Raw genomic sequence first — 27,080 nt, forward strand, 5'->3', positions numbered from 1 at the left:
TTGTTTTGTGTATTTAAGAGCGCTCAATCAAGTCTCTAAAAGGTTTTGAAGTGAAACTGACACAGTGACTCTGCTGAAGAGCAAATTAAAGAATGATAATAATTGTAAACGTGCTTTGAGCTTTATAGGATCATTCCAACCACTGTTTAAGTGATATTGTAGGGGCACCTAGGTAGCTCAGTTGGTAAAGGGTCCTACTTGATCTCAGCTGGGGTCTTGATCTCAGGGTCGTGAGTTCAGGCTGGGCATGGGGCCTACTTAAAAAAAATGATACTGTAGGCGCCTGGGTGGCTCAGTTGGTTAAGTGTCCAACTCTTGGTTTTGGCTGAGGTTTCTGGGATTGAGCCCTGCTTAGGGCTCCCCACTCAGCGGGTAGTCTGCTTCCCCTCTCTCTCCGACTCTGCCACACACCCCCTCATGCTCTCTCTCTCTCTCTCTCACAAATAAATAAATCTTTTTTAAGAAGACGTAATTCTTTAAAAAATGATACTGTAATAACTTTCTCTTCTTGAAAACAGAACTAAAAGTACTCCTTGGACTTGCCCTCCCCTTTCTGTCCATCTGCCATCCATTATTGTGCTCCCTGCTATAACAAAATACTCAGGAAAAGTTCTCTGTATTCCTTATTACTGCTTTCTCACTGCCTAGCCATTGCAACTCAGACTTTCATCATTTCCACTCCCACATTAACTTATGTCTCTAAATTTCATTCTCAGTTTGCACACCTGGGCCCCTGCAGTTCTTCAAAATTATCAGTGATGATTTTGAAACATAACACTCCCCTGTTTATTCTTGCTGGATGCAGGTGGGCTGCTCCTTTGTTGTGAGAAAGGGAGGTGGAATTGATGGGGAGGGTCAGATTTTTAAAGAGGAAGATCAGGGGAGGTACCTGTTTCTGAGGTTAGAGTTTGAAGTCTAACTGATGGAAAGTTGAGATTTTCATTCGTCAAGGGCCCACAAGGTTTTTCTGTAAAAGTCCTGATACAGATATTTGGGACTTTGTGAGTTTGCTCTGCCTGAGTGAAGGGTGGTCAGCTACATGCATGACATCCAGAAAGTAGTAGGAATTTAATGGCCTTGGGAGCAACCTTTAACCAAGGAAGTGGATAGATGCCCCAGCTTCTCTTTCCCTAGGTGGGACAAGTCTTAGGCATGTTCTACATAATTCCTCAGGGGGTCTTTAGCAGGATTGAACTCCAGTTATCCACAGCAGTCAGTGAACCCTTAATAGACTTTTCTCCATCCATCTCACTATTCCTAATCCCCTCAAGTGTGCTTCCCCTCCCAAGTTCTCATTTCAGGTTTGCCTTTTGGGGGAACCCAAATGATAGTGTTTACAGACTTTTAGTGGTGGTGATGGTGGTGGTGGTGGTAGTAGTATATAGCTTTTTCCTCCCTTCTCCCCCACTGGGGAGATATGGCTTCCTTAATGGTTGACATTGGCACCAGACTACAGCAGAGTGAATGGACTGAGGTATGGGGAAGAAAGTATTGTATGCCTACCTACCATTATTTCAGTTCAGCTCAGCCTTACTCAAATTGGTTTATTCTTTGCAGGTTATCTTTTTCTGTCTTGCGTTCTCTATTCTTGAAGAGAAAAGGAAATCACCTATATAACATGTGTGACCATTTACCTCAGTAAATGAAAAGGTCCCAACCTTGGTGGTTTTCTGTGAGCTAGATCAGATTTTCTATGTTAAAAAGTGAATTGACAAATTCTGTTCTGGAAAATAATTTAAGATGCAGGGTACTATATACATTGTGTCAGACAATTGAGTAGTTATAAAATAGGAGTTATAGAATTTCTACACCAGACTTCAAATAACATGATTGACTGGGCTTTCCCAAAACAAACATTAAAATTTCAAAACGGCAGTGTAATCACAAGTAACTACAATTCTCCCATTAATAAAGCACTTACTGATTTGGGACTCCTGGGTGGCTCGGTCAGTTAAGTGTCTGCCTTTGGCTCAGGTCATGATCCCAGGGTCTTGGGATCGAGTCCCTCATCGGGCTCCTTGCTCAGTGGGGAGCCTGCTTCTCCCTCTGCCTGTAGCTCCCTCTGCTTGTGCTCCATCTCAAATAAATAAAATCTTAAAAAAAAAAAAGTACTTATTAATTTTTTTTTAACGTCTGGGAAATTGAAAGTGTTTTTCCACTTGTGTGTTTCTTCCACAATGAGAAGTTCAGTTGTGTGTTGTAAGTTTCATCATTAGAGAAGGTGTTTCTAGGCACATAATCAATATGAAAATTTCATTTTTTACTATTTGAGGCTTTCAGGTATACAAGTTATGTTAAAAAAAAATTCCGTATTAGTATATGCTTTTAAGCTCATTTTTTTTAAAGTTGACCAACGCTTTTTAAATCTGTACTAAAATGAGCTTTTTATCAGAATCATGATAATAGTTTTTGTTTTTATTTGCAAGAATGCTATTTTCCATGTTTTTTTTTTTTCCTTCCCTGGAAGGCTTTGTTTGGCTGTTCTTTTTTTGTTTTTGTTTTAAAGACTTACTTTATTGGAGAGAGTATGTGCAGAGGAGAGTGGGGAGGAGGGGCAGAGGGAGAGAGAATCCTGGAGCAGACTCAGAACTGAGGCTCAGAGTCCCACTCTGGGCTCAATCCCAGGACCCTGAGATCATGACCTGAGCCGAAACCAAGAGTCGGTCACTCAACCAATTGAGCCACCTGGCTGCCTTGCCTGTTCTTTTTTTGAAATATAATGTCCCCCTTTTTTGGTTCTTAGTTTAATGCATAATTATCTAAAAAGTCTTTACTTTTTTTTTTTTTAAGGTTTTATTTATTTTGAGAGAGAATGAGAGAGATAGAGAGGGCGGAGGGTCAGAGGGAGAAGCAGACCCCTTGCTGAGCAGGGAGCCTGATGCGGGACTCCATCCTGGGACTCCAGGATCATGACCTGAGCCAAAGGCAGTCACTTAACCAACTGAGCCACCCAGGTGCCCTAAAAAGTCTTTACTTTTATTGCTACTTTAAAAACTAGCTGAAGTTGGATTTTATTTTGCAAGTTTATTGTTAATGATCTGCTTTATTGAAGGAAGCCAAATCTTGTGTTTATTCTTTTATTTGGTTTCATCTAATTTAATTGCAAAAGGCTGTTAAATAGTTTACAAAAATCTTTTTTAAAGATTTTTATTTATTTATTTGAAAGAGAGAGAGAAAATGAGAGACAGCATGAGAGGGAAGAGGGCAGAGGGAGAAGCAGACCCCCTGCTGAGCAGGGAGCCCGATGTGGGACTCGATCCCGGGACTCCAGGATCATGACCTGAGCCGAAGGCAGTCGCTTAACCAACTGAGCCACCCAGGCGCCCCTGTTTTCTGTTATACTTATACCAAGATATGTTGAGGAAAAAGTTGGGTTACTTTTCTTGAATGTATTTGGGACAGCTCATATATAGTTGGGATGTGGTGTTTTTGTTTTTTTGTTTTCTCTTACTCATGGATATTTTTTTCATGCTCTTCACCTAGGATATTGGTTTTGGTTCACTTGGATTCCCTGTCTTACTTTTCACTACTCCTTACACACCTCAGCACACATCTGCAGTCTCGTAAACAAACCTCAGCCTTCTCACTGGCTTTATCAGAATATTGTCCTTTCCTCAAGGCTGGGCTTAGAACCCACCAACTCCACTTCATTATTAATTTTTCCATGTCCAGTCCCCAGGGTTCTCTTTGTTCTCTGAGTGACTACAGTGTAGTCCCTCTTCATCCCTGTGTCCTATATTGTACCTGATGTAAACATTATTAGTTACAGTATGTATTCTGCCTCAGCTACCTTGTGTATGGGCTTTCAAGGGCACAGAGTGTTTTCTCAGCTCTTAAGGATCTCTTTTTTACCTATCACATAAAAGACACTTAGTATTTAGTTACTTGTATTAAGTGCCCAATTTAGTTTTCTTCTTATAATTTCTATCAAGATAATCTTAGATTAAGTGTTTTGTTTATTGCTTGTTTTTTTATAGATGTAAAAAAGGATTGGTCTGACCATGCTCTCTGGTGGGAAAAGAAGAGAACTTGGCTTCTTAAAACACATTGGACCTTGGATAAGTACGGCATTCAGGCGGATGCTAAGCTTCAGTTCACCCCCCAGCACAAACTGCTCCGCCTGCAGCTTCCCAACATGAAGTATGTGAAGGTGAAAGTGAATTTCTCTGATAGAGTCTTCAAAGCTGTTTCTGACATCTGTAAGACTTTTAGTAAGTATTAAATTCTTCCCTATGAAAGTATTAGTTGTGTGGCATATATATGACTGATGATTAACAGCTTATTTCAAAGAGTAGGTTGGGGCGAGCTATGTATGCTTTATGTGTATGTCAGTTTTTCACTTTATTCTTGAAAGTTTTTTATTACTTTAAGATAAAGAAATATTGAGGTAAGATGGAACAGGAGGAACCTAATATAGATTTTTTCCTTACTAGAAGTGTATCAGGTATGTATTATGTAATACTTCGTTCTGATGACTTAATTTTTATGTCTTGGGAAGGAAAAGAAAGAAGGCATTTTCAAGATGTAGGTTTTGCAGTGTTTCCTTCACATAAGTCACTATGTGATTTTAGTGATTCAGGCACATTGTGTCACTTCCTTCACTGAAGGCCTGACACAGCTCCTAAGGAAATGACCATGAATGTTGTCTTGGTTAAGCAGCCTGCAACTTGAACACTCTTGTAGTAACTCTATTTATACTTCCTGAAATGAAATGTGGATTACTTTTGGCTGACCCAGTTATGTCATATGACAGGAAGTATTCAACCATCAGAGAAAATGTGAACTATTGTCATTATCACTAGTACATAATTCTGTTATATCATAGATTTAGGAGGGATGTAGGACATTATTGTTTTGATCTAATGACTGGAATTACAGTGTTTTTTATGCTTAATGGAATTTTTAGGAAAAAAAATACAGAAAAGTATAAGAAATTATATAAAGATTACCTAATTCCTGTTATCTTAGAATTAATAACTGCCATTTTGCCATTTTGCAAGACTTTTTTTTAAGTCACAATAATAGAGGTAAAGTTCTTGAGTCACATTCTTATAATTTCCCTTCACAAAGCAACCACTGTCCTAAGTTAGTATGTATCCTTCTTATACTTTTAAAAATACATTAACACACACATATGTACATGCGTTTCTGAATATCTGTGTTTACATATCCATAAACAGTATGTTATTGCCATTACTCTTTGGGTATTTTTCTTTTTGCAGTTTTGTATTTGTATGCAGGAATTTCTCAAGTAGTTATATAGTAGTCCCCCACTTATCTGTGAAGGAAATGTTCCAAGACCCCCAGTAGATGACTGAAATTACAGATAGTACCCCTATATGTACTGCTTTTTTCCTATACATACATACCTATGATAAAATTTAATTTATAAAACAGGCACAGTAAGAGATTAACAATAATAAACGATAAAACAGATCAATTATAACAATATACTGTAATAAAAGTCGTGAATGTGGTCTCTCTCTCAAAATATCCTTTTGTACCGACTCACCCTTCTTTTTCTTGTAATGGTGTGAAATGATAAAATGCCTATGTGATGAGATGAAGTGAGGTGAAGGATGTAGGCACTGTGACACAGCATTAGGCTGACCTTCTGATGATACATCAGAAGAAGGATCATCTGCTTCCAGACCACAAACTGAAACCATGGAAAATGAAATCGTGGATAAGGGGGGACTGCTGCACCAATTTACATTACAACCAGCAACGTATGAAAACCCATTGTCCCAAATCATCACTAATACTTGAATATTGTCAGTTTTTAGTGTTCACTTCTTTGAGTGAAAAAATACAGTTATTTCATTTTCGTTTATAAAGTATGTTTCTGTATCTCTATTAGTCATCTAAGGTTCTTTTTTTTTACTTACCCATTTATATCATGTATTTTTTTCAGTTCATAAACTTTATTTTTTTAGAGCAGTTTTAGGTTGACAACAAAATTGAACAGAAAGTACAGAGAGTTCCCATTCATTCCCTATCCTCACACATGTACAACCTCCCCACTATCAACATCCCACACCAGAGTGGTATAGTTAATAAACCTACACTAACACATCATTATGACCTAGAGTTCATGGCTTACATTAGGAATCATTCTTGGTGTTGTACAGTCTGTGGATTTGGACAAACGCATAATGACATGTATCCATCATGATACTATCATACAGAGCAGTTTCACTGCCCTAAAAATCTTCTGTGCTCTGCCTGTTAATCCTTCCCTCTCCCCTAACCCCTGGCAACCACTAATCTTTTACCTTTCCATATAAACCTTAGAATTAGTTTGTTGGTATCCGTAAAATACCTTGCTGGGATTTTGGTTACATCAAATCTGTAGATCAAATTGAGAAGAACTGACATCTTAACAATATTGAATATTCATGTCCATGAACATGGAACATCTCTCCATTTATTTATATTTTGATTTCTTTCATCACAGTTTTATAGTTTTCCTCATTTAGATCTTGCACATATTTTGTTAGATTTATATATAAGTATTTCTTTTTTGTGTGTTAATGGAAGTAGTATTGTGTTTTCTATTTAAAATTCCACTGTTCATTGCTGGTATATTGGAAAGTGATATACTTTTGTAAATTTACCATGTATCCTGCAACCTTTCTATAATTATTTGAGGAGTTTTTGTTGATTCTTTTGGATTTTCTATAGGAATGATGATCATATCTGTGAATAAAGACAGTCTTCTTCCTTCCCAGTCTATGTACCTTTTACTTGCTTTTCTTATCTTATTGCATTAGCTAGTACTTCGAGTAAGATGTTGAAAGGCAGTCGTAAGAGAGGACATCCTTGCATAGTTCTTGATCTTAGTGGGAAAGCTTCAAGTTTATCATCATTAAGTATGTCCTTTGCTAAAGGGTTTTTGTAGGTATTCTTTATCAAGATGAGAATGCTAGCTTACTGAGTTTTTAATCATGAACAAGTATTGGATTTTTGTCATGCTTTTTAAAATCTGTATCTTTTGATATGATCATGTGAGTTTTCTTTAGCCTTTTTTGTTTAGACTTTTGATGAAATTGGTTATGTTGATTTTTGGGATGGTGAACCACCCTTGTATAGTTGGCATAAATCCCACTTGGTCATGGTGTGTAATTCTTTTTATGCATTGTTGGAATCTATTTGCTAATATTTTGTTGAAGATTTTTGCATAGATATTGGTCTGTAGTTTTCTTATAATACCTTTGATTTTGGTATTAGAGTAATGCTGGCCTCATAGAATGAATTAGGAAGTATTCCCTCCACTTTTTTTTTTTTTAAAGACTTATTTATTTGACAGAGACACAGCAAGAGAGGGAACACAAGCAGGGGGAGTGGGAGAGGGAGAAGCAGGCTTCCCGCCGAGCAAGGAGCCCGCTGTGGGGCTCAGTCCCAGGACTCTGGGATCACGACCTGAGCCGAAGGCAGATGCCCAACGACTGAGCCACCCAGGTGCCCCTATTCCCTCCATTTTTATCTTCCAAAAGAGATTGTAGAGGATTAATATAATTTCTTCCTTAAATGTTTGGTAGCTAGGAAAAAAGCTCCTTAACATGGGTCCTGGCAGTGATTTTTGGATATAACACGTAAAGCAGAAGCAAAAATAAAAAAGTAGGATTATATCAAACCAAAAAATTTCTGCACAGCAAAAGGAACGGTCAACAAAATGAAAACCTACTGAATAGGAAAAAATATTTACAAATCATATAACTGAGAAGGAGTTAATATCTAAAATATCGAAAGACCTCATACAACTCAATAGCAAAAAAAAAGAAAAAAAAAGAAACAATCCAATTAAAAATGGGTAAAAGACCTAAATAGACATATTCCCAAAGAAGATATACAAAGATTCAACAGATACATGAAAAAGTGTTCAATATCACTAATCATTAGAGAAATACAAACCAAAACCACAATGCAATGTCACCTCATAACTGTTAGAATGGCCGTTGTCAAAAAGACAGATAAATACTGGCAAGGATATGGAGAAAAGGGAACCCAGCCACAATGGAAACGGTATGGAAATTCCTCAGAAAATTAAAAATAGAACTACCATACAACCCAGCAGTTCTACTTCTGGAATATAACTGAAGGAAATGAAACTACTATCATGAAGAGATGTCTGCACTCCCATGTACATAGCAGCATTATTTGCAGTGGCCAAGACAAGGAAACAATGTAAGTATTCATTGACAGATGAATGGATAAAAAAGTTGCGATACACAAACACAGATATTATTCAGCCATAAAAAAGAAGGAAATCCTCCATTTGTGACAACACTGATGGACCTTGAAGGCATTATGCTAAGTGAAATAAAGTCAGAGAAAGACAAATACTGTATAATCTTGCTTATACGTGGAGCCCAAAACAAAAACAAAAAAGCAAATTCATAGAAAGATCATATTTGTGGTTACCAGAGGCAGGAGTTGGGGAGTGGGGGGAATTGGATGAGAGTGGTCAAAGGTATACATTTCAGTTATGAGATAAGTAGTGGGGATGTGATGTATGACATGAAGACTACAGTTAATGCTGGTATGGTATATTTGAAAGTTAAGAGTTCCAATCACAAAGATTGTGTGTGTATGTGTGCCTATATGATGTGGTGGATGTTAACTTACTGTGGTGATCATTTCACAGTGTACCTAAGTCAAGTTATTCTGCTGTATACCTTAAATGTACACAGTGATATATGTCAGTATCTCAATACAACCAGAAAAATAGTGTTTGGTAGAATTCATCAGTAAACCAGTCTGGCCCTAGTGCTTTCTGTTGTGGAAGGTTATTAATTACTGATTCAGTTTCTTTAATAGATACAGGTCTATTCAGATTGTCTATTTCTTATGTGAGTTTTGGCAGATCGGCTTTCAAGTTTTTTATTTACTAAAAATTATGTTGGTTTTCTTTTAAAAATTAACTCTTAAAAAAATGCTTTTATGTAATGATGAAGTTAGGTTTTTAGTTACACTTTCATTTCTTTTTTAAAAGAACCACCGTGGGCTAAGCACAAGCACTTTAAGTTCTTTGATGTAATGTGTCTGACATATATTATTAAGAGGAAATGAAAATTCTCCCAAAGTTTAACTGACAATTACGTAGAGGCACTATAAAAAAATATATTTTGTTTAGAGCTTGCTACCATTTCATACCATCAGTAGGTATGCAATTTGAGTCTTAGACATTAGTATATGCCTAATGGTATTAGGCATATACTAATACATTCATACTTCTTCCCTTCTATTCTTATAAAGATCTCTATTTGGGGGGCGCCTGGGTGGCTCAGATGGTTAAGCGTCTGCCTTCGGCTCAGGTCATGATCCCAGGGTTCTGGGATCAAGTCCCGCATCGGGCTCCCTGCTAGGCGGGGAGCCTGCTTCTCCCTCTGCCTCTGCCTCTCTCTCTCTCTCTGACTTTCATGAATAAATAAATAAAACATTTAAAAAAAAAATCTCTATTTGGTAGGGATAGAGAAGCACACAGTAGTAGTGGAACAGAACTCTGATTAACTCAAACTCAGCTGTGTTTAAAACATTTTTTTAAATTTAATTTTCATTTTGGTAGCCTAAGTTGTACAGAAAGATTCTAATGTAAAAGTTTTGTTTTAGGAGTAATAATAATGATTACTTTTTCTATAAAGATGAACAAGAAATGAAGAATCACTTAAAACTTCTAGCAGCATTTTCTAGTTTTAGCTATTCTAGTGGATGTGGGGGATGTGGGGTAATAGCTGCTTGTGGCTTCAATGTGTATTATCCTAAAGACTAGTGAGGTTGAGGATCTTTTCATGTGATTACCCATATGTCTTTTTTTTGGTAAAGTATCTGTTTAAATCCTTTGCCTCCCCTTTTTAAAAGAAAAAAATTAGGTTGTTTGCCATCTTACTGAATTGTAAGCACTTTTTAGATATTCTGGATATAGAAAATTTATTGGATTTATGTTTTGCAAATAGTTCTTCACTGTGGTTTACTTTTTAATTTTTTAAGTATTTTTGAAGAACAGAAGTTTTAATTTTGATGAAGAAAGACAATGATGATCTGTTTTATGATTTTTATTCATAGACACAAAAATCGTTAACAAAATTTAAATTGGTTCCAGTAATATATAAAAAATATTAACACGTCATGATCAAGTGAGGCTTATCCCAAAACAGAAAACTTTCTGTGTGCATGTGGAAAGAATGTATATTGTATTATTACTGGGTGGGGGTGCTTTATAAATGACAGGTAAAGTTGGTTGGAAAAAAAAGGGACCTTGAAATCTTCAGCTATAATCGTGGGTTTGTTCTTGATCCTTTCACATCTGTCAGTTTTATCGAAGTATTATTAGTATGTGCACACATTAAAAATTATGTCCTCTTGATGAATTTCCTCTGTTAACACTATGAAATGACCTTCTGTATTTCTGATAATATTAGCTTTGAAATATACTATGTCTGTATTTAAAAAGTGCTACAGCTATCTTTTGGTTGGTATTAATGTCTTTTTTATCCTGTTTCTTTTAATTTATGTCTTTAAATTAGATTTCTTGTAAACAACGTACAGCTAGAACTTGCTTTTTTATTTATTCTGACAATCCCTGCCCTTTTATAAACTGTTTAGACCATTTATATTTAATGTGGTTATCACTGTGGTTGGGTTTAAGTCTACCATCTCTGTATTTGTTTGTTTATGGTATTTTATTTTTAAATTTCTACATGTTCTGTTTTTTTTTTAATTTTTTTGTTTTGTTTTGATGGAGTTTATTTAAGTTATATTTATTTCTATCCATGACTTAAGTAGATTTGACTGCTTTTTTTTTTATCTTTTAATATTTGCTCTAGAGTTTATATGACTAACTTAATCATAGCAAATGATCAAATAGTATAGCACTACATGCACATAGTATAATAATCTTACAATAGTAAGTTCTGTTTCCCCTTTCCTGTCCTTTTTGCTACTAGCATATATTTTACTTTCACGTACTCTGAAAGTCACAATATGTTATTTTCCTGTGAAACAATCATTGTCTTTTAAAAGTAGTAGAAAGTAAGGAAAATGTTTTGTGTTTTGTTTTTTTTTTAAGATTTTATTAGAGAGAGAAAATGTGCGTGTAGAAGCAGGGGGAGAGGCAGAGGGAGAGGGAAAGAATCTCAAGTTGACTCTGTGCTGAGCTCAGAGCCTGATGTGGGGCTCAGTCTCATGACCCTGAGATCATAACCTGAGCCAAAACCAAGAGTCAGATGCTCAACTGACTGAGCCACCCAGGCGCCCCAGGAAAATGGTCTTTTTAATTGCCCACACATTTACCATTTTTCAGTGGTCTTTGTGAGAATACTTTTTATTTGGTATCCTTTTTCTTCTGTTTGAAAAACTTCATATAACCTTTTAATAATTCAGGTCTGCTGGTGATGTTTTTCACCTTTTGTCTACAGAAGTCTCGATTTTTGCCTTCATTTTTACAAGATATTGCAGCTTGGTAAAGAATCCTAGATTTTTCCCCCCCTCCAGTAATTTTCACATGTCTTTCTGTTGTCTTCTGGTTCATGTAATTTCAGAGAAGTCTTTTATTATTCTTTTATTTATTCTTCTGTGTGTCTTTTCTGTTAGTCTTTCAGGAATTTATCCTTACTCTGTTTTTTTAGCAGTTTAATTCTGATGATCCTGGCATAGTTTTCTTTAGGTTTATTCTCTTCTAGGTTCATTGCATTTCTTAGATCTGTGGGTTTATGGTTTTCATCAAACTTGGATAGTTTAATGTTTTGTTTTGTTTTTTTCTAGTAGGTTCCATATCCAGTGTGGAGCCTGACATGGTGCTTGAACTCACGACCCTGAGATCAGGACCTGAGCTGAGATCAAGAGTTGGATGCTTAACTGACTGAGCCACCCGGGGTGCCCCAAACTTGAATAGTTTATCAGTTCTTCAAATAATTTTTAGTGTACCTTCCTACAATTCCCATCCTTTGTGGGACTCTAGTTTCATGTATGTTAGACTCATTATTATTGTTTGCTCTATTCCTTTTTTTCAGTCTTCATTCTGTGTTTCATTCTGGATAGTGTCCATTTTTGTCTTAACATTCATTGATATCCTGTTAATTTGCTGTCAGTCACATCCAGTGTAGTTTTCATTTCAGATGTATTTTTCATTACCAGAAGTTTGATTTGGGCCTTTAAAAAATCTATAAATCTTTCATTTTTCTCATTATGTTTATGCTTTCCTCTATTCTATTAAATATATAGAATATGTTTTTAGTAGCTATTTTAATATCTTTGATTACTGATTCTATCATCCTAGATAATTACTTCTGCTTCTGTTACTTTATTTTTTTCCTTTAATGCTGTATTTTCCTGACTCTCTTATATCTGGAAATGTTTGATCAAATGCCAGGCTTTATTAATTTTATATTTTTGGTGGCTAGATTTCTTTTTATATCCCTTTTAATTAGTGTTGGCTTTTTTTTTTTTTTTTCCCTCCCTGGTCAGTAGTTAAATTACTTGGAATCAGTTGGGTCCTTTTGATACTTGCTTTTGAGCTTTGTTAGGGTAGGTGCAGAGCCACCATTAGCATATTTCCTTTTGAGGATTCTTTCCAATACCCTGTGTATCAGGAGGCCTTTCCCCCTATATAAATACACAGATCAGAATTCAGACAGACTTCATTGGATAACCACAGCTCTCCAGTGCTCTCTCCATGGTTTTCCCTTCTCTCTAGTATTCTGACTCACAAATTATATGCATCTTGGCCTCCCTGAATTCCATCTCAACTCCCTCAATTCAGTAAGACCTGGCTCTGTGTGCCCCCTCCCTGCCCTGAACTACTGCTAGGGAGCAAGCTGCTGTACTGCAAGGACTCATCCTGTTTTTTTTTTTCTCCTATTTCCTGGGCTTCTTGTTGTCTAATGTCTGAAAAGCGCTTCTTTTTCCTTTTTATTGTTTAAATAAAGCAGGAGGGTAAATCAAGTTCCTGTTACTCCATTCTTAGTTGAGACCCTCCATTCTTTCATTTTCTTCCAGCATTATACCTTTCTAGAAAGCCATCATTTGCTCATTATGTTTAATAATCCATGGAAATTTCAAATTAAGTATGTTCAAAACTGAACTCATGCTATTCCTTCTGAAATCTCTGTAGTTCTCCACACTCTGTCCCTCAGAAGTCTCCATAGTAGTAAAAAGCACCACCATCCCAGATAAACATACCAGAAACTTGGGTGTCATTCATCCTTAGCACCACTGTCTTTCTCACCTACTCATCTCATTCACCTAGAAGTGTTCATTTTGCCTCCTGGATAGATCTTGAATCTTTTCACATCTTTCTGTCTCTACCATCCCTACTGCTCTAATAGACCACACTGCTACCATCTCTCCCCTAGACTGTTCAGCAGCCTCCTCTATTCATTCTTGTTCCTTCCAATACATACTCTACACGGTAAGCAGAAAGATTTTGAATTTCTTTTTTAATCAGAGCAGCAGATACAGAGTTAAAGTTAAAAGGGCTTATGACAAGGGCGCCTGGGTAGCTTAGTAGGTTGAGCATCTTTTTTGGCTCAGGTCATGATCTCAGCGTTCTGGGATCAAGCCCCCTGTTTGGGGGGGGGGGTCCACGCTCAGTGGGGAGTCTGCTTGTCCCTCCCCCCTTCCCCCACCCCCACTTATGCATGCTCTCTCTCAAATAAATCTTTTTTTTTTTTTTTAAAGATTTTATTTATTTACTTAACAGAGAGAGCACAAGCAGGGGGAGCAGCAGAGGGAGAAGGAAAAGCAGGCTCCCTGCTTCTCCCTCCTGATGTGGGGGCTCAATCCCAGGACTTGGATCATGACCTGAGCTGAAGGCAGATGCTTAACCAACTGAGCCACCCTGGCGCCCCTCAAATAAGTAAAATCTTTTAAAAAGGTGGGGACGGGGGTGCCTGAGTGGTTCAGTCAGTTGAATGCCCGGCTCTTGATTTCGGCTCAGGTCATAATCTCGGGGTTGTGGGATCAAGCCCCACGTCTGGCTCCGAGTTCAGTGCGGAGTCTGCTTGAGATTCTCTCTCTCCTTCTCCCTCTGCCCTTCTCCCCCCACCTCTTGTGTGCGCGTGCTCTCTCTCTCTCTCTCTCTTAAATAAATCTTTAAAAGGGGGGGAGCTTATGACATAGGGCAGAGGAGTAGGTTAAATAGGTGATGGGCATTATGGAGGTCACTTGTTGTGACGAGCACTGGGTGTTGTATATAAGTGATGAATCACTAAATTCTATACCTGAAACTAGTATTACACTTTATGTTAAGTAACTGGAATTTAAAACTTGAAGAAAAAGGGGGCTTAAAACATAAAACCACTTTTCTGCCCTCTTTCTCCCCAGCTCCTAATCATAGTAGTGCCACTTTTTACTCTTGTATTGTTTATTTCCATAATTCTAAATAATGTATTGTTATTTCTTGATTTATTAGTTTTAGGTATCTTTTCACTGCTTTTTACCCAGATGTTTCTTTTCTCTTTTCTTAGAACTATTATAATATTTGACTAATTATTGTTTATATTATTTCAACAAGATAAATCTTTTTACTTGGTGAACCAAAATGTATATTTTATCTCATATGCCTACTTGTTTATCATTTACTTAGTTTTCAGCCTATATCCATTGCTGATTCTTCTGCATTCTGTATTCTCTATAGTAATCTCCTCCCTGCCCCCCTTTTTTTCTTCCTAGACACAGTCTGAAGCCTCCATCCTCCTGCTCCAGTCTGAAGTGGATGCTTTCTAGGCTAAGCTGTATAGTCGTAGCTCCAGGACTTCTCTTCACCACTGTCCAAGCAAAATGTCTTCTCCTCTCTCATATTTGATACTTGCATTTTCTCAGTATTGATTTGCTCACTTACTTTGGTGGACTAGCTCCTCCATCAGCATAGTAAGAAAAAGGTGAATGGGATATAAATTTTTGAGGTGAAAATCATTTTTCCTCAAAATTGGGAAGTCATTGTTATGTTTTTGCTTCCAGCATTGCTATTAATAGTCCTGATAGTGTTCTTAATTTTTGTTTTCATCCTTTTGTAGGCTGCTTTTTTCCTCTGGAAATTAGTTTTAGGATCTTTTTTTTTCCCTGCCATGTTGAAATTTCATGGTAATATGCCCTAATTCTTCCCTTTTGTTTTCTCTATTCTTTCTGTAACTAATAATTAGTCAGACATTGTTAGATTGATCCTTTTACCTGACTTAATGTCTTCCATTGGATTTTTTATTGTGGCTAGCAAAATTAAATTTCATTTGTTTTGTATTTTTATCTGGATGTTTGTTACCCAAGTATTCATGAATACATTTAAGATTTGTGGACTTTATATAAAGTAGAACCTCAACCAAAAAGAAAAAAAGAATTTGAAGAAAAAGGACCTTCCTCTCTCTCTTTCTCACTCTCTCAAATAAATAAATAAATAAAACCTTTAAAAAGGGGGCGGGGGGAGCACCTGGGTGGCTCAGTCTGCCTTCGGCTCAGGTCATGATCCTGGGGTCCTGGGATCAAGCCCCAATGTTATATTAGTATCAGGCATACAACTTAGAGATCAAACAAGTTTATACATTATGCTGTGATTACCACAAGAGTAGCTACCATACATGCTATTTCAGTATCATTGACTGTATTTCTATGCTGTGCCTTTTATTCACGTGACTTATTATTCATCCCATAACTGGAAGTCTGTATCTCCCATTCCTCTTCACCCATTTTGCCCAACCCCCCCAACCATCAGTTCTCTGTATTTATAGATCTGATTCTTTTTGTTTATTCATTTTTTTTTTTTAGATTGCACATGAGTGAAATCATATAGTATTTCTCAGTCTCATTTCACTTAGCACAGTACCTTTTAGGTTCATCCATGTTGTTGCAAATGGAGGATTTCATCCTTTTTATGCCTGCATAATATTCCTGAGTGTGTGTGTGTGCGCGCGTGCGTATCCACACATATATATGCACTCCACATCTTCCCTGTCCATTCATCTATCACTGGAAACAAGTTGTTTCCATATCTTAGCTATTGTAAATAATGCTGCAAATAAACAGTGGTGCATGTATCTTTTTGGATTAGTGTTTTCATTTTCTTTGGGCAAATACCTAGTAGATTGTGGTGAATGATCCAGTAGTGGAATTATTGGATCATAGGGTAGTTCTATTTTTTACTTTTTGAGGAAACTCCATACTGATTTCTACAGTGGGTTTACCAATTTACATTCCCACCAAAAGTACATGAGGGTTCCTTGTTCTCCACAGCCTTTCTAACACTTGTTAGTTGTCTTTTTCATTTTAATCTTTCTGACCAGGTGTTAGGTGATATCTCATTGTGATTTTGATTTTCATTTTCCTGAAGATTAGTGGTATTGAGCGTCTTTCCATGTGTCTTTTGGCTATCTGTAGGTCTTTGGGAAAATGTCTATGCAGGTTCTCTACCCATTTTTTAATTGGATTGTTTTTGGTGTCGAGTTGTAGAAGTTCTTTATATATTTTGGATTTTAACTCTTTATTGGATAAATCATTTGCAAATATCTTCTCCCATTCAGTATGCCTTTTTGTTTTGTTGATGGTTTCCTTTGCTGTGCAATAGCTTTTTATTTTAGTGTCGTCTCAGTTTATTTTTGCTTTTGTCTCTCTTGCCTCAGAAGACATAGCCAGAAAAATGTTGCTATGGTCGCTGCCAGAGAATGCCTGTGTTCTCTTCTAGATTTTTATGGTTTCAGGTTTCATGTTTAGGTCTTTAATCCATTTTGAGTTTGTTTTTATATACGGTGTTAGAAAGTAATCCAGTTTCATTTTTTACACATAGTTGTCCAGTTTTCCCGGCACCATTTATTGAAGAGACTGTCTTTTCCATATATTTTTATTTATTTTTTTTGCTTCCTTTGTCACAGATTAATTGATCATATAAGCATGGGTTTATTTCTGGGCTCTATTCTGTTCCATTGATCAGTGCATCTATTTTTATGCCAGTGCCTCTATTTTTATGCCTTTTTTTTAATTTAAAGATTTATTTTTTATTTATTTTAATTGATTTGGCAGAGAGAGAGAGCACAAGCAGGGGGAGGAGGCAGAGGGAGAGGGAGAAGCAGATTCCCCGCTGAACAGGGAGCCTGATGCAGGGCTTGATCCCAGGATCCTGGGATCATGGCCTGAGCCGTAGGCAGACACTTACCCCACTGAGCCGCCCAGGCACCCCTTTTATGCCATTTTAATGCTATTTTTATGTTTTGATTATTATAGCTTTGTAGTATATCTTGAAATCGGGAATTGTGATACCTTCAGCTTTGTTTTTCTTTCTAGATTGCTTTGGCTATTCAGGGTCTTTTGTGGTTGCATACAAATTTTAGTATTTGTCCTATTTTTGTGAAAATGATGTTGGTATTTTGATAGAGATTGCATTGAATCTGTAGATTGCTTTGGGTGGTATGGACATTTTAGCAATATTCTTCTAATCCATGAACATGGAATATCTTTCCATTTGTGCCATCTTTAGTTTCTTTCATCTGTTTTATAGTACAGGTCTTTTACCTCTAAATTTATTCCTAGGTATTTTATTCTTTTTGGTGCAATTATAAGCGGAGTTGTTTCCTTAACAACTGTCCACTGTTTCTCTTTCTGCTACTTTGTTACTAGTATATAGAAATGCTACTGATTTCTGGGTATTTTGTATCCTGCAGTTTTACTGCTTACTTCTATTAGTTATTTGGCGAAGTCATTAGGATTTTCTGTGTATAGTATCATGTCATCTGCAAATAGTGACAGTTTAACTTCTTCTGTACCAATATGGACGTCTCTTATTTGTGATTGCTGTTTCTAGTACTTCCAATATTATGTTGAATAAAAGTGGTATCTTGTTCCTGATCTTAGAGGCAAAGCTCTCAGTTGTTTTTTTTTTTTTTTTTTTTACCACTGAGTATACTGTTAGTTAGAGTTTTTCATAGGTGGCCTTTATTATGTTGAGGTGTATGTTCTCCCTAAACCTACTTTTTTGAGAACTTTATCAGGAATGGATGTTGAATTTTGTCAGATGTTTTTTCTGCATCAATTGAGGTGATTATATAATTTTTATCCTTCATTTTGTTGATACGGTGTATCGTCGTTGATATGGTGTAACGCCAGTCCTTCCTACTCTTCACATCTGTCTGACCTCTCCTTCAGTCTCATCTTTCCTGTGCTTACCTCTCCTGCCTTCCTCTTCTATTTGGCAGGCCTGATATGATTACATTGGACCCATGGAGAGAATCCAGGGTAATCTTTCTTAAATTTTTGATGGATTTGTGAGTGTTGAACCATCCTTGCATCCCCAGAACAAATCCCACTTGATTGTGGTGAATGATATTTTTAATGTATTGTTGAAAGTGGTTTGCTAATATTTTGTTGAGGATTTTGCATCCGTTCATCAGGGATATTGGCCTGTAGTTTTCTTTTTTTTGTGGTGTCTTTTTCTGGTTTTGGTATCTGGGTAATTCTGGTCTCATGATATATGTTTGGAACTTTCCCTTCCTCTTCTATTTTTTGAAATACTTTGAGGAGAATAGGTATTAACTCTTCTTTAAATGTTTGGTAGAATTTACTTGTGAATCCATCTGGTCCTGGACTTCGGTAGGTTTTTGATTACCTATTCAATTTACTTACGAGTAGTCTGTTTGGATTTTCTATTTCTTCATGATTCAGTTTTATTTTTATTTATTTATTTTTTAAAAAGATTTTATTTATTTATTTTGACAGAGAGAGAGAGGGAACACAAGCAGGGAGAGAGGGAGAGGAAGAAGCAGGCCTCCCACTGAGCAGGGAGCCCGATGCGGGGCTCGATCCCAGGACCCTGGGATCATGACCTGAGCCGAAGGCAGACACTTAACGACTGAGCCACCCAGGCGCCCCTTTGATTCAGTTTTAGAAGATAGTATTTTTCTGGAAATTTATCTGTTTTTTCCTAGGCTGTTCAATTTGTTGGCATATAATTTTTCATAATAGTATTTTCTTAATAATCCTTTGTATTTCTGTGGGGTCAGTTTTTACTTCTCTTTCATTTCTGATTTTATTTATTTGGGTCCTTTCTCTTTTTTTCTTGATGAGTCTAAGGGATTATCAATTTTGTTTATCTTTTCATAGAACCACCTCTTCATTTCATTGATTTTTGTTCTTTTTTTTAGTCTCTATGTCATTTATTTCTGCTCTAATCTTACTTTCTTCTACTTACCTTGGGCTTTGTTCTTTTTCTAGTTCCTTTATGTGTAAGATTAGATTGTTCACTTGACCTTTTTTGTTCCTTGACGTAAGCCTAAATAATACTATATATCTCCCTCTTAAAACTTTTTTTTTTTTTTAAAGAATTTCTTTTTAAATTTTTCTAAGTAATCTTCACACCCAGTGTGGGGCTCGAACTTAAAACCCTGAGATCAAGAGTCACATGCTCTGCCAGCTGAGCCAGGCACTCCTTAGAACTGTTTTCACTGTATCTCCAAAGATCTCTTTGTAAATCTCTAGTTATTCTTTATAACATGCTAGTCATCTGTCACAGATGTCATCATCTTTCTGAGAATTGTATTTAAGAAGGTTTGGTTTTGTTCGTCTGCTTCCTGCAGTATCTCTGGTTCCCTGAGTTGTTTTTCTTTTCCTTTTCATTTGGTGTTTTTCATGTTAGAAACTCTGTGCATGCATTCCATTGCTGCTGTAGCAAATTTTACCATAAATTTAGCAGCTTAAAACAACACATATTTGTTATCTCACTGTTTATGTAGTTTAAAAGTCTGGTCACAATGTGGCTCAGATGGGTGTTCTAGTTAGTCTTACAAAGCTGAAAGTAAGGTGTCAGCAAGGCTGTGTTCCTCCTGAAGGCTATGAGAAAGAATTCATGGTAGAATTTGGTTCCATGTGGCTATAGGACCAGGGTTTCTCCTAGATTGTCTACCAAAGGTCATTCTCAGCTTCTAGAGGTCTCCCAAATTCCTTGACATGTGCTTCTTTCCTCTGTCTTCAAAAACAGCAGTATCAACGCCAGTCCTTCCTACTCTTCACATCTGTTTGACCTCTCCTTCAGTCTCATCTTTCCTGTGCTTACCTCTCCTGCCTTCCTCTTCTATTTGGCAGGCCTGATATGATTACATTGGACCCATGAAGAGAATCCAGGGTAATCTTTCTTAAATCAGATGATTAGTAGCCTTAATTCCATTTGCAAAGCCTCTTCACAACAGTCCCCAGATTAGTGTATAAATATATAATCAGGGACAGAAATTTTAAGGAGTTAGCTCCAGAACTGTAGACCTACCACAGAGTCCTTTCTCACATGTCTGTCAATCATTGTCCATTCATATATTTAATAATAGTGCATTACAAATACCAATAGGAAGTCCTACATTGAATGAGGTTTAGCTTGTTACCCCCTCGTTGGGGTATTTAGACATTGAGCAAGCTTTATCAAATGTCTGTATCTAAAAGATTGTTCCCTAGGGCTGTTTAGATTCTCCTCTAAGGGATCCTAAAGGGCATGTATTTAAGGGGTAGGTTTAATTCAGTATGGGACAGGATTTTTTTTTTTTTGTCTATTTTCAGTGCTTGGTCATGCTTGATGTTTGGCACTATGAGTCAGTGTGTTTCCCATTGGTATTTCCTTTTGCAAACACCTTGATTTTATTTTTTTTCCTTTTTTTAGTCATCTGTTACTCTTCCAATCTGGCTTCTGTCTCCCAAAATTTTTCTGACTTTTTTTAATGTGATGTTTTCTTCCATTCTTTTTGTCCTTAAAAGTACATGTTTTACTTATTTCTTTAGTATGATTTTGGAGAGGATTGAAAATAAATGCACAAGCTCGGTATACATGTTTAACAAATTCTCAAAACAAAATTAATTAATTTTAAAAGATTTTATTTATTTATTTGACAGGGAGAGAGAGATAGTGAGAGAGGGAACACAAGCAGGGGCAGAGGGAGAGGGAGAACCAGGCTTCCCGCTGAGCAGGGAGCCCAGTGCAGGACTCCATTCCAGGAGCCCGGGATGATGATCTGAGCCGAAGGCAGATGCTTACCGACTGAGCCCCCCAGGCGCCCCCAAAATTTATTTTAAACTAAAATCTGATTATCTTACCTGAAAACCCTTCTGTGCTCCTCAGTTCCCCACTTCCTCACTGCATAGTTTCTGGTACATACATATAGCATTTATGTAGTCCATCTTCCACCAGATTTGTCTTCTACTTGTTAACATACTGATTTTGAACATTACATTTCATTGCTATATATTATATCTTTGTGTTATAAAGAGGTCCTAGATCATTACTTTGTAGAGTGACTCATAAATGCTAGTTTATATTTATTATTGAAGTATAAAATTTAGCATGAATGAAAGACAGCACTGTAATTTGGTATACCCATTTTAAAATAGTCCTCCAGGTGTATTTTAGTTAAGTATAAACTTTGTTTAATTACTTATGCTCTTCACCAGGCCCACTTTTACATGTGATTCAGATTTCTAAATTCACCAGTTTAATTCTTTCTTGATACAAGGCACGGTAAGTAAATCAGTCCTAAATTCCTGTATGAATGAAATAATTAGTATATTATGTGGAGGTGGAGGTTTACTTTTTTGTTATAATGAAATGAAAACTTATTTGTAGACTTCATGTATAGTCAGTGGCTACCCTGTTCCAATGTAGAACTGCCTATCATTTGAGAAATGTTATTCTCTACCCCCCGCTGCCCTTCCCCTTTACTTAAGCTACTAGTTGTCAAGAAGTTGGAATCAAAATTACCTGTGGAGCTTTTTTTTTTTTTGAGATATAATTGACATATAACATTATATTCGTTTCAGGTATGTAAAATGATTTAATATTTGTATACATTATGAAATGATCACCACTGTAAGTCTAGTTAACGGCCATCACTAGAGCTTTTATAAAACAAGCTGCTGGAAGCCCTGAGTCACTAAGAGTATATGAGGGTATGACTGAAGCATATATTTTTAGTAGTATTTTTAACTTCACAAGCAATTCTCATGGACACATACGGTTAAGAACTTTTTCATATGCTTATGACTGACCCAAAAGCTAGTTTACACTTAACAGTATTCATTCTTCTAATAACATTAATAGCTGGTTTGTGAGCTGGACAGGAAATGACCTAGGAACAAAAATCTCAAAGGATGAATCATGTGAAATAGTGATTCTCAAGCAGAAGGCACATGGCAGAAACATTTGGAATGCAAATTAAACATGTGTGCTTTCCCCTCTCCCACTAAACCTGACTATGGTGAACTGTGGTAGAAACATGTCCTGTATCTTAGGCGTGACTCACTGGTATGTCCTTTTATACTTTTTTAGATTTTTCACCCTATACCAGTGCATGATTTACTTTGAGGGGATGAATGGTGGGTGGAGAGATAGATTACTACCACCACCCTACCTGACACTTGATACTGAAGTAGTGATTATTCCGAAGCTTGGGATTATGTAATGCTTTTTTTTTTTTTTTTAAAGATTTTATTTATTTATTTGAGACAGAGAGCACACGAGAGGGGGGAGGGTCAGAGGGAGAAGCAGGCTCCCTGCCAAGCAGGGAGCCCGATGCGGGACTCGATCCCGGGACTCCAGGATCACGACCCGAGCCGAAGGCAGTCGCTTAACCAACTGAGCCACCCAGGCGCCCCTGTAATGCCTTTCTTATCTCCCAACATGGCAGGATGGCATTTAAAGCCGAGGGTATACTGAGAATTGAAAGTGTAACTCATGGGCGCCTGGGTGGCTCAGTTGGTTAAGCGACTGCCTTCGGCTCAGGTCATGATCCTGGAGTCCCGGGATCGAGTCCCGCATCGGGCTCCCTGCTCAGCAGGGAGTCTGCTTCTCCCTCTGACCCTCCCCCCTCATGCTCTCTCTCTATCTCATTCTCTCAAATAAATAAAATCTTTAAAAAAAAAAAAAAAAGTGTAACTCATAAGTGATTAGGTCTCAGAATGTTAAATTTTGTTTATTTTAAAAGTAAATAATAGGAAATAATGATTCAGTTCTGTTAAATATGACTCAAAAATATACTTGAAGTATATTCTGAGTTGTGAATCTACATAAAGCAATTAATGGTAATGCATAAAACCTCAAAAATTACATTTGAGGATAAGTTAACTTCTTTTTACCTGGAATATACAAGAATGAAGAGAATCTTTGATTTTTAATTAGGTAACTTTAGCTAAAGAATATGCTACACTATTTTGAACTTTAAAAACAAATCAAGGAATGCCTAGGTGGCTCAGTTGGTCAAGTGGCCTACTCTTGATTTCAGCTCAGGTATGATCTCTCACGGTCCTGGGATCAAGCCCTGCATGGGGTTCTGCATTCATCTCGGAGTCTGCTTGGGATTCTTCTCTCCCTGTCTCCCTCTGCCCCTCCCCACCCCTGCTCGTGTTAACTTTTTCTCTCTCTCAAATAAATAAATCTTTTTAAAAAATAAATCAGACATGCCTGAAAGCTTTTTTTTTTTTTTTTAAAGAAAGCGACAATTTAAGGAGCAAGCATTTATTTATTTATTTATTTATTTATTTTATTTATTTATTTATTTTTTAAAGATTTTATTTATTTATTTGAGAGAGAGAGAATGAGAGAGAGCACATGAGAGGGGGGAGGGTCAGAGGGAAAAGCAGACTCCCTGCCGAGCAGGGAGCCCGATGTGGGACTCGATCCCGGGACTCCAGGATCATGACCTGAGCCGAAGGCAGTCGCTTAACCGACTGAGCCACCCAGGCGCCCGCAAGCATTTATTTTTAACATGATTTCTGCTGCTTAGTACTTAAAATGTACTTACCTCAAACTTATTAAAGAGCAGTTATGTCACCTCTTCTCTGGTAACATGTCTGTTCAGGACAGTTTTTTTTTTTTTAATTTTTTTTTTTTTTAAGATTTTATTTATTTGCGAGAAAGAGAATGAGAGACAGAGAGCATGAGAGGGAGGAGGGTCAGAGGGAGAAGCAGACTCCCTGCTGAGCAGGGAGCCCGATGCGGGACTGGATCTGGGACTCCAGGATCATGACCTGAGCCGAAGGCAGTCGCTTAACCAACGGAGCCACCCAGGCGCCCTGTTCAGGACAGTTTTTCTGGTAATTCTGTTTTTGTGTTTCAGAAAAACATTCCCCAGAAAATAGCCTGTAAAATAGAGGACAAAACAAAAACCTGACCTGTACCAGAGTGTTCATAATAGTAAAATTCAGATAACCAATACAGAAACAGAAAAAAACAACGTATAGTTAGTAAAAGTTTTGGACTTATTTTTTAAACATGGGATGAGGTGTACATAATAGAGATTTTTTTAAACGATTTTATTTATTCGAGAGAGAGACAGAGAGAGAGCATGAGCAGCAGAGGGAGGGGGAGAAGCAGACTTTCCGCTGAGTGGGGAGCCATACGCAGGGCTTTATCCCAGGACCCCAGGATCATGACCTGAGCTGAAGGCAGACGTTTAACCGACTGAGCCACCCAGGCGCCCCTAAAATAGATTTTTTAAAAAAACTCCAGTGTGGTTTGCAGTGATTGCTACCATCCAATTTACATAAAAATTAACTCTGATTTGAAGAAACCTAATAGAAAAAAAATGAAGAAACCTAATAGAAAAATCAGTGAAGGAAATATAAATGGCTAAAAACTCTTGAGATGTACATCACTAGTAAATAAATGTAAATTAAAACAAGGAAATAAAAAATCAAGTAAGCAAAGCTTTAAAAAACACATGTGCCCAACTTGCTCCACTTTTGCCTTAAAATTATTATAACCTTTGATCTAGTAATTCCACTCCAGTGAATTCTTGAAGAAATAAAATGTGGAAAAATACGTACACAGATAGATGTTTGTAAAATCATTATTTATAATGGGCTCAGTATTAGAAGAATGGTTAAATTATGCTACATTTACAAAGTAGAATTTTATATATCTATTAACATAATCCCTTATTTACATAGCCATATTCCATTTTTCAAGAATGGGTTTTAAATGACTCATTTATACTTTTGTCATTTCCAAGTTTCTACCATAATTGCATATTTTTTTAACTAGAGAAAAACATTAATACCCAGTACTTAACGAAGTACTTGTTATGTGCCAGGCCTTGTTCAGGGAATGTTACCCGTATTAATCATTTGATTTTCACAACAACCTTCTGAGGTACTATTATTCTCATTTTACAGATGAGAAAACTCAGACACTGGCAAGCTGAGTAAGCTTGTCCAATGTCACAATAAGTAGTGGAGTTGAGATCTGAATGCAGCTAGTTGGCTTTGTGCTTCTGCCTCAAATTGTGTCTCACCAGCTCTACAGCAGTCTGCTCCATCCTGGTTTCAGGTCCCCTACAAACAAAAAGCTTCCTGAATTTGTAATACTGGATTGAATGTAGTGGATATTGTGAGCTCCTGAAGATACAAACTGCCGCATGTAAAACTCCCATCTGATCTAGTAATTTTTAGCAATCTGTAGCATTACAAGTTATGCAGTGGTTTGCATTTTGTTGTCTGTTCTACTTACCATACTGACAAACAGTGAGTATAGTGCTGCCAAATATACAGACCTAGTCCTTCTCCTTTCTGCTGCATTTTTCATTTTTGGTTTTTCTTGGCTCTCCTTCTCTTTACACTCTTTATTTTTAAATTAACCTAATTTTGGTATAATTGGTGTACAATAAACTGTACCCATTTAAAGTATACAATTTGATGAGTTTTCACAGATGTTTACATCTGTGAAACTATACCACAGGATAGAGAATATTTCCATTAGCCCTCAAACTTTAGTCAGACAACCATTTATTTGCTCTGTCACACAGATTTATTTTCATTTTCTGGAATTTTATGAACAGAATCATAGAGTGTATATGCCTTTTTAGTTGGCTTCTTCCACTTAAGGATTTTGAGATACATTCATGTTATTGTATGTCTCCATTGTTTCTTTTTACTGATGAGTTGTGTTCCATTGTGAGTAGTATTCCACTGATATGAAAATACCACATTTTGTTTATCAATTTGGGTTGTTTCTAGTTTTGGCTTTAGTGAGTACAGCTGTTACATATGTGCTTTTCATTTTCTTGAGTAAATAAGTAGAAGTAGAATGGTGAAGTTGTATATGTTTAACTTTATAAGAAACTGCCAAACTTTTGAAAAAATTGTCTCATTTCCCATTCCCACTGGCTGGGTATGAGAGTTCCAGTGCCCCCACATCCTCACCAACACTGGCTGTTAGCAGTCTTGTTAATGTTGGCTACTCTGATGGGTATATAATACTTCTCATAGTTTTAACTTGCATTTCCCTGATGCTTAACCAACTAAGCCACCCAGGTGCTCCTGTTAGTTTTGTTTTTTAATAAAGGATAATTTTTTGTGGAGTGTATGTGTTCTATGTAAGAAATCTTTGTCTACTTATATTTTCTTTTAGGTCTATGATCCATTTAGAATTAATTTTTATATATTAGATAAGGGCTAATGTGTTTTTTTTTTTTAATCTATGGATCTCTCATTTAGCATCATTTTTTGGTAAAATTTTCCTTTCCTCTTGAATTGCCATGGCACCTTTGTCCAAAATAATTGACCACCTATATATGGATCTGCTTCTGGGTCCTCTTCATATATACATCTTATCATTTAGCTCATAATTGCACTGTCTTGATTGCTGTAGCTATATGATGTCGAGTAGTCCCTCCAACTTTAGTCTTTTTAAAAATTGCTTGGACTGTTCTGTTTGTTTTCAATTCCACACATATTTTACAGTCAGCTTTCCATCTTGTATAAAAGAGCAGGTTTGGATTTTGACTCGGATTCCATTGAATCTTTAGTTCAATTTAGGGAAAACTGACTTCTTAACAATTCTTGCAATTCATGGACATGGTATGTAATATTAAATATAATGTTATATAACTATTCATATGGGTCATTGTTAATTCTTTTTGTTACTTTCGTTTAACATTTTTGCCTCTTACCAGATTCTTCATATGAATAAGATAAACACAGAAACATGTCATTTCTACAAGGTAGAAGAGGTTGAATCAATTAAAACTTGGAAATTTTGGTAATGATATGAAAGTTTTTACATTTACTTCATGTGTCATGTGTAACTTACAACATACAGAATGAATATAGGCTACCCAATAATATAAAGCTTTTTT

At 36.6% G+C, this 27,080-nt stretch overlaps 1 protein-coding gene across 3 annotated transcripts in view; it reads left to right on the top strand.

Annotated features, from left to right (window-relative positions):
• Positions 1 to 27,080, top strand: part of FERMT2 (fermitin family member 2) — a 95,571-nt gene that overhangs the window by 36,844 nt on the left and 31,647 nt on the right. For all 3 annotated transcript variants that reach the window (XM_034992286.1, XM_034992285.1, XM_034992287.1), the window contains exon 3: positions 3,978 to 4,211. In XM_034992286.1, coding sequence (XP_034848177.1) covers positions 3,978 to 4,211 — 234 coding nt within the window. The remainder of the gene's footprint in view (positions 1 to 3,977; positions 4,212 to 27,080) is intronic.

Source organism: Mirounga leonina, unplaced genomic scaffold (assembly GCF_011800145.1).
Source record: "Mirounga leonina isolate KUSES-001 unplaced genomic scaffold, KU_Mleo_1.0 Mir_82, whole genome shotgun sequence".
NCBI lineage: Eukaryota > Metazoa > Chordata > Mammalia > Carnivora > Phocidae > Mirounga > Mirounga leonina.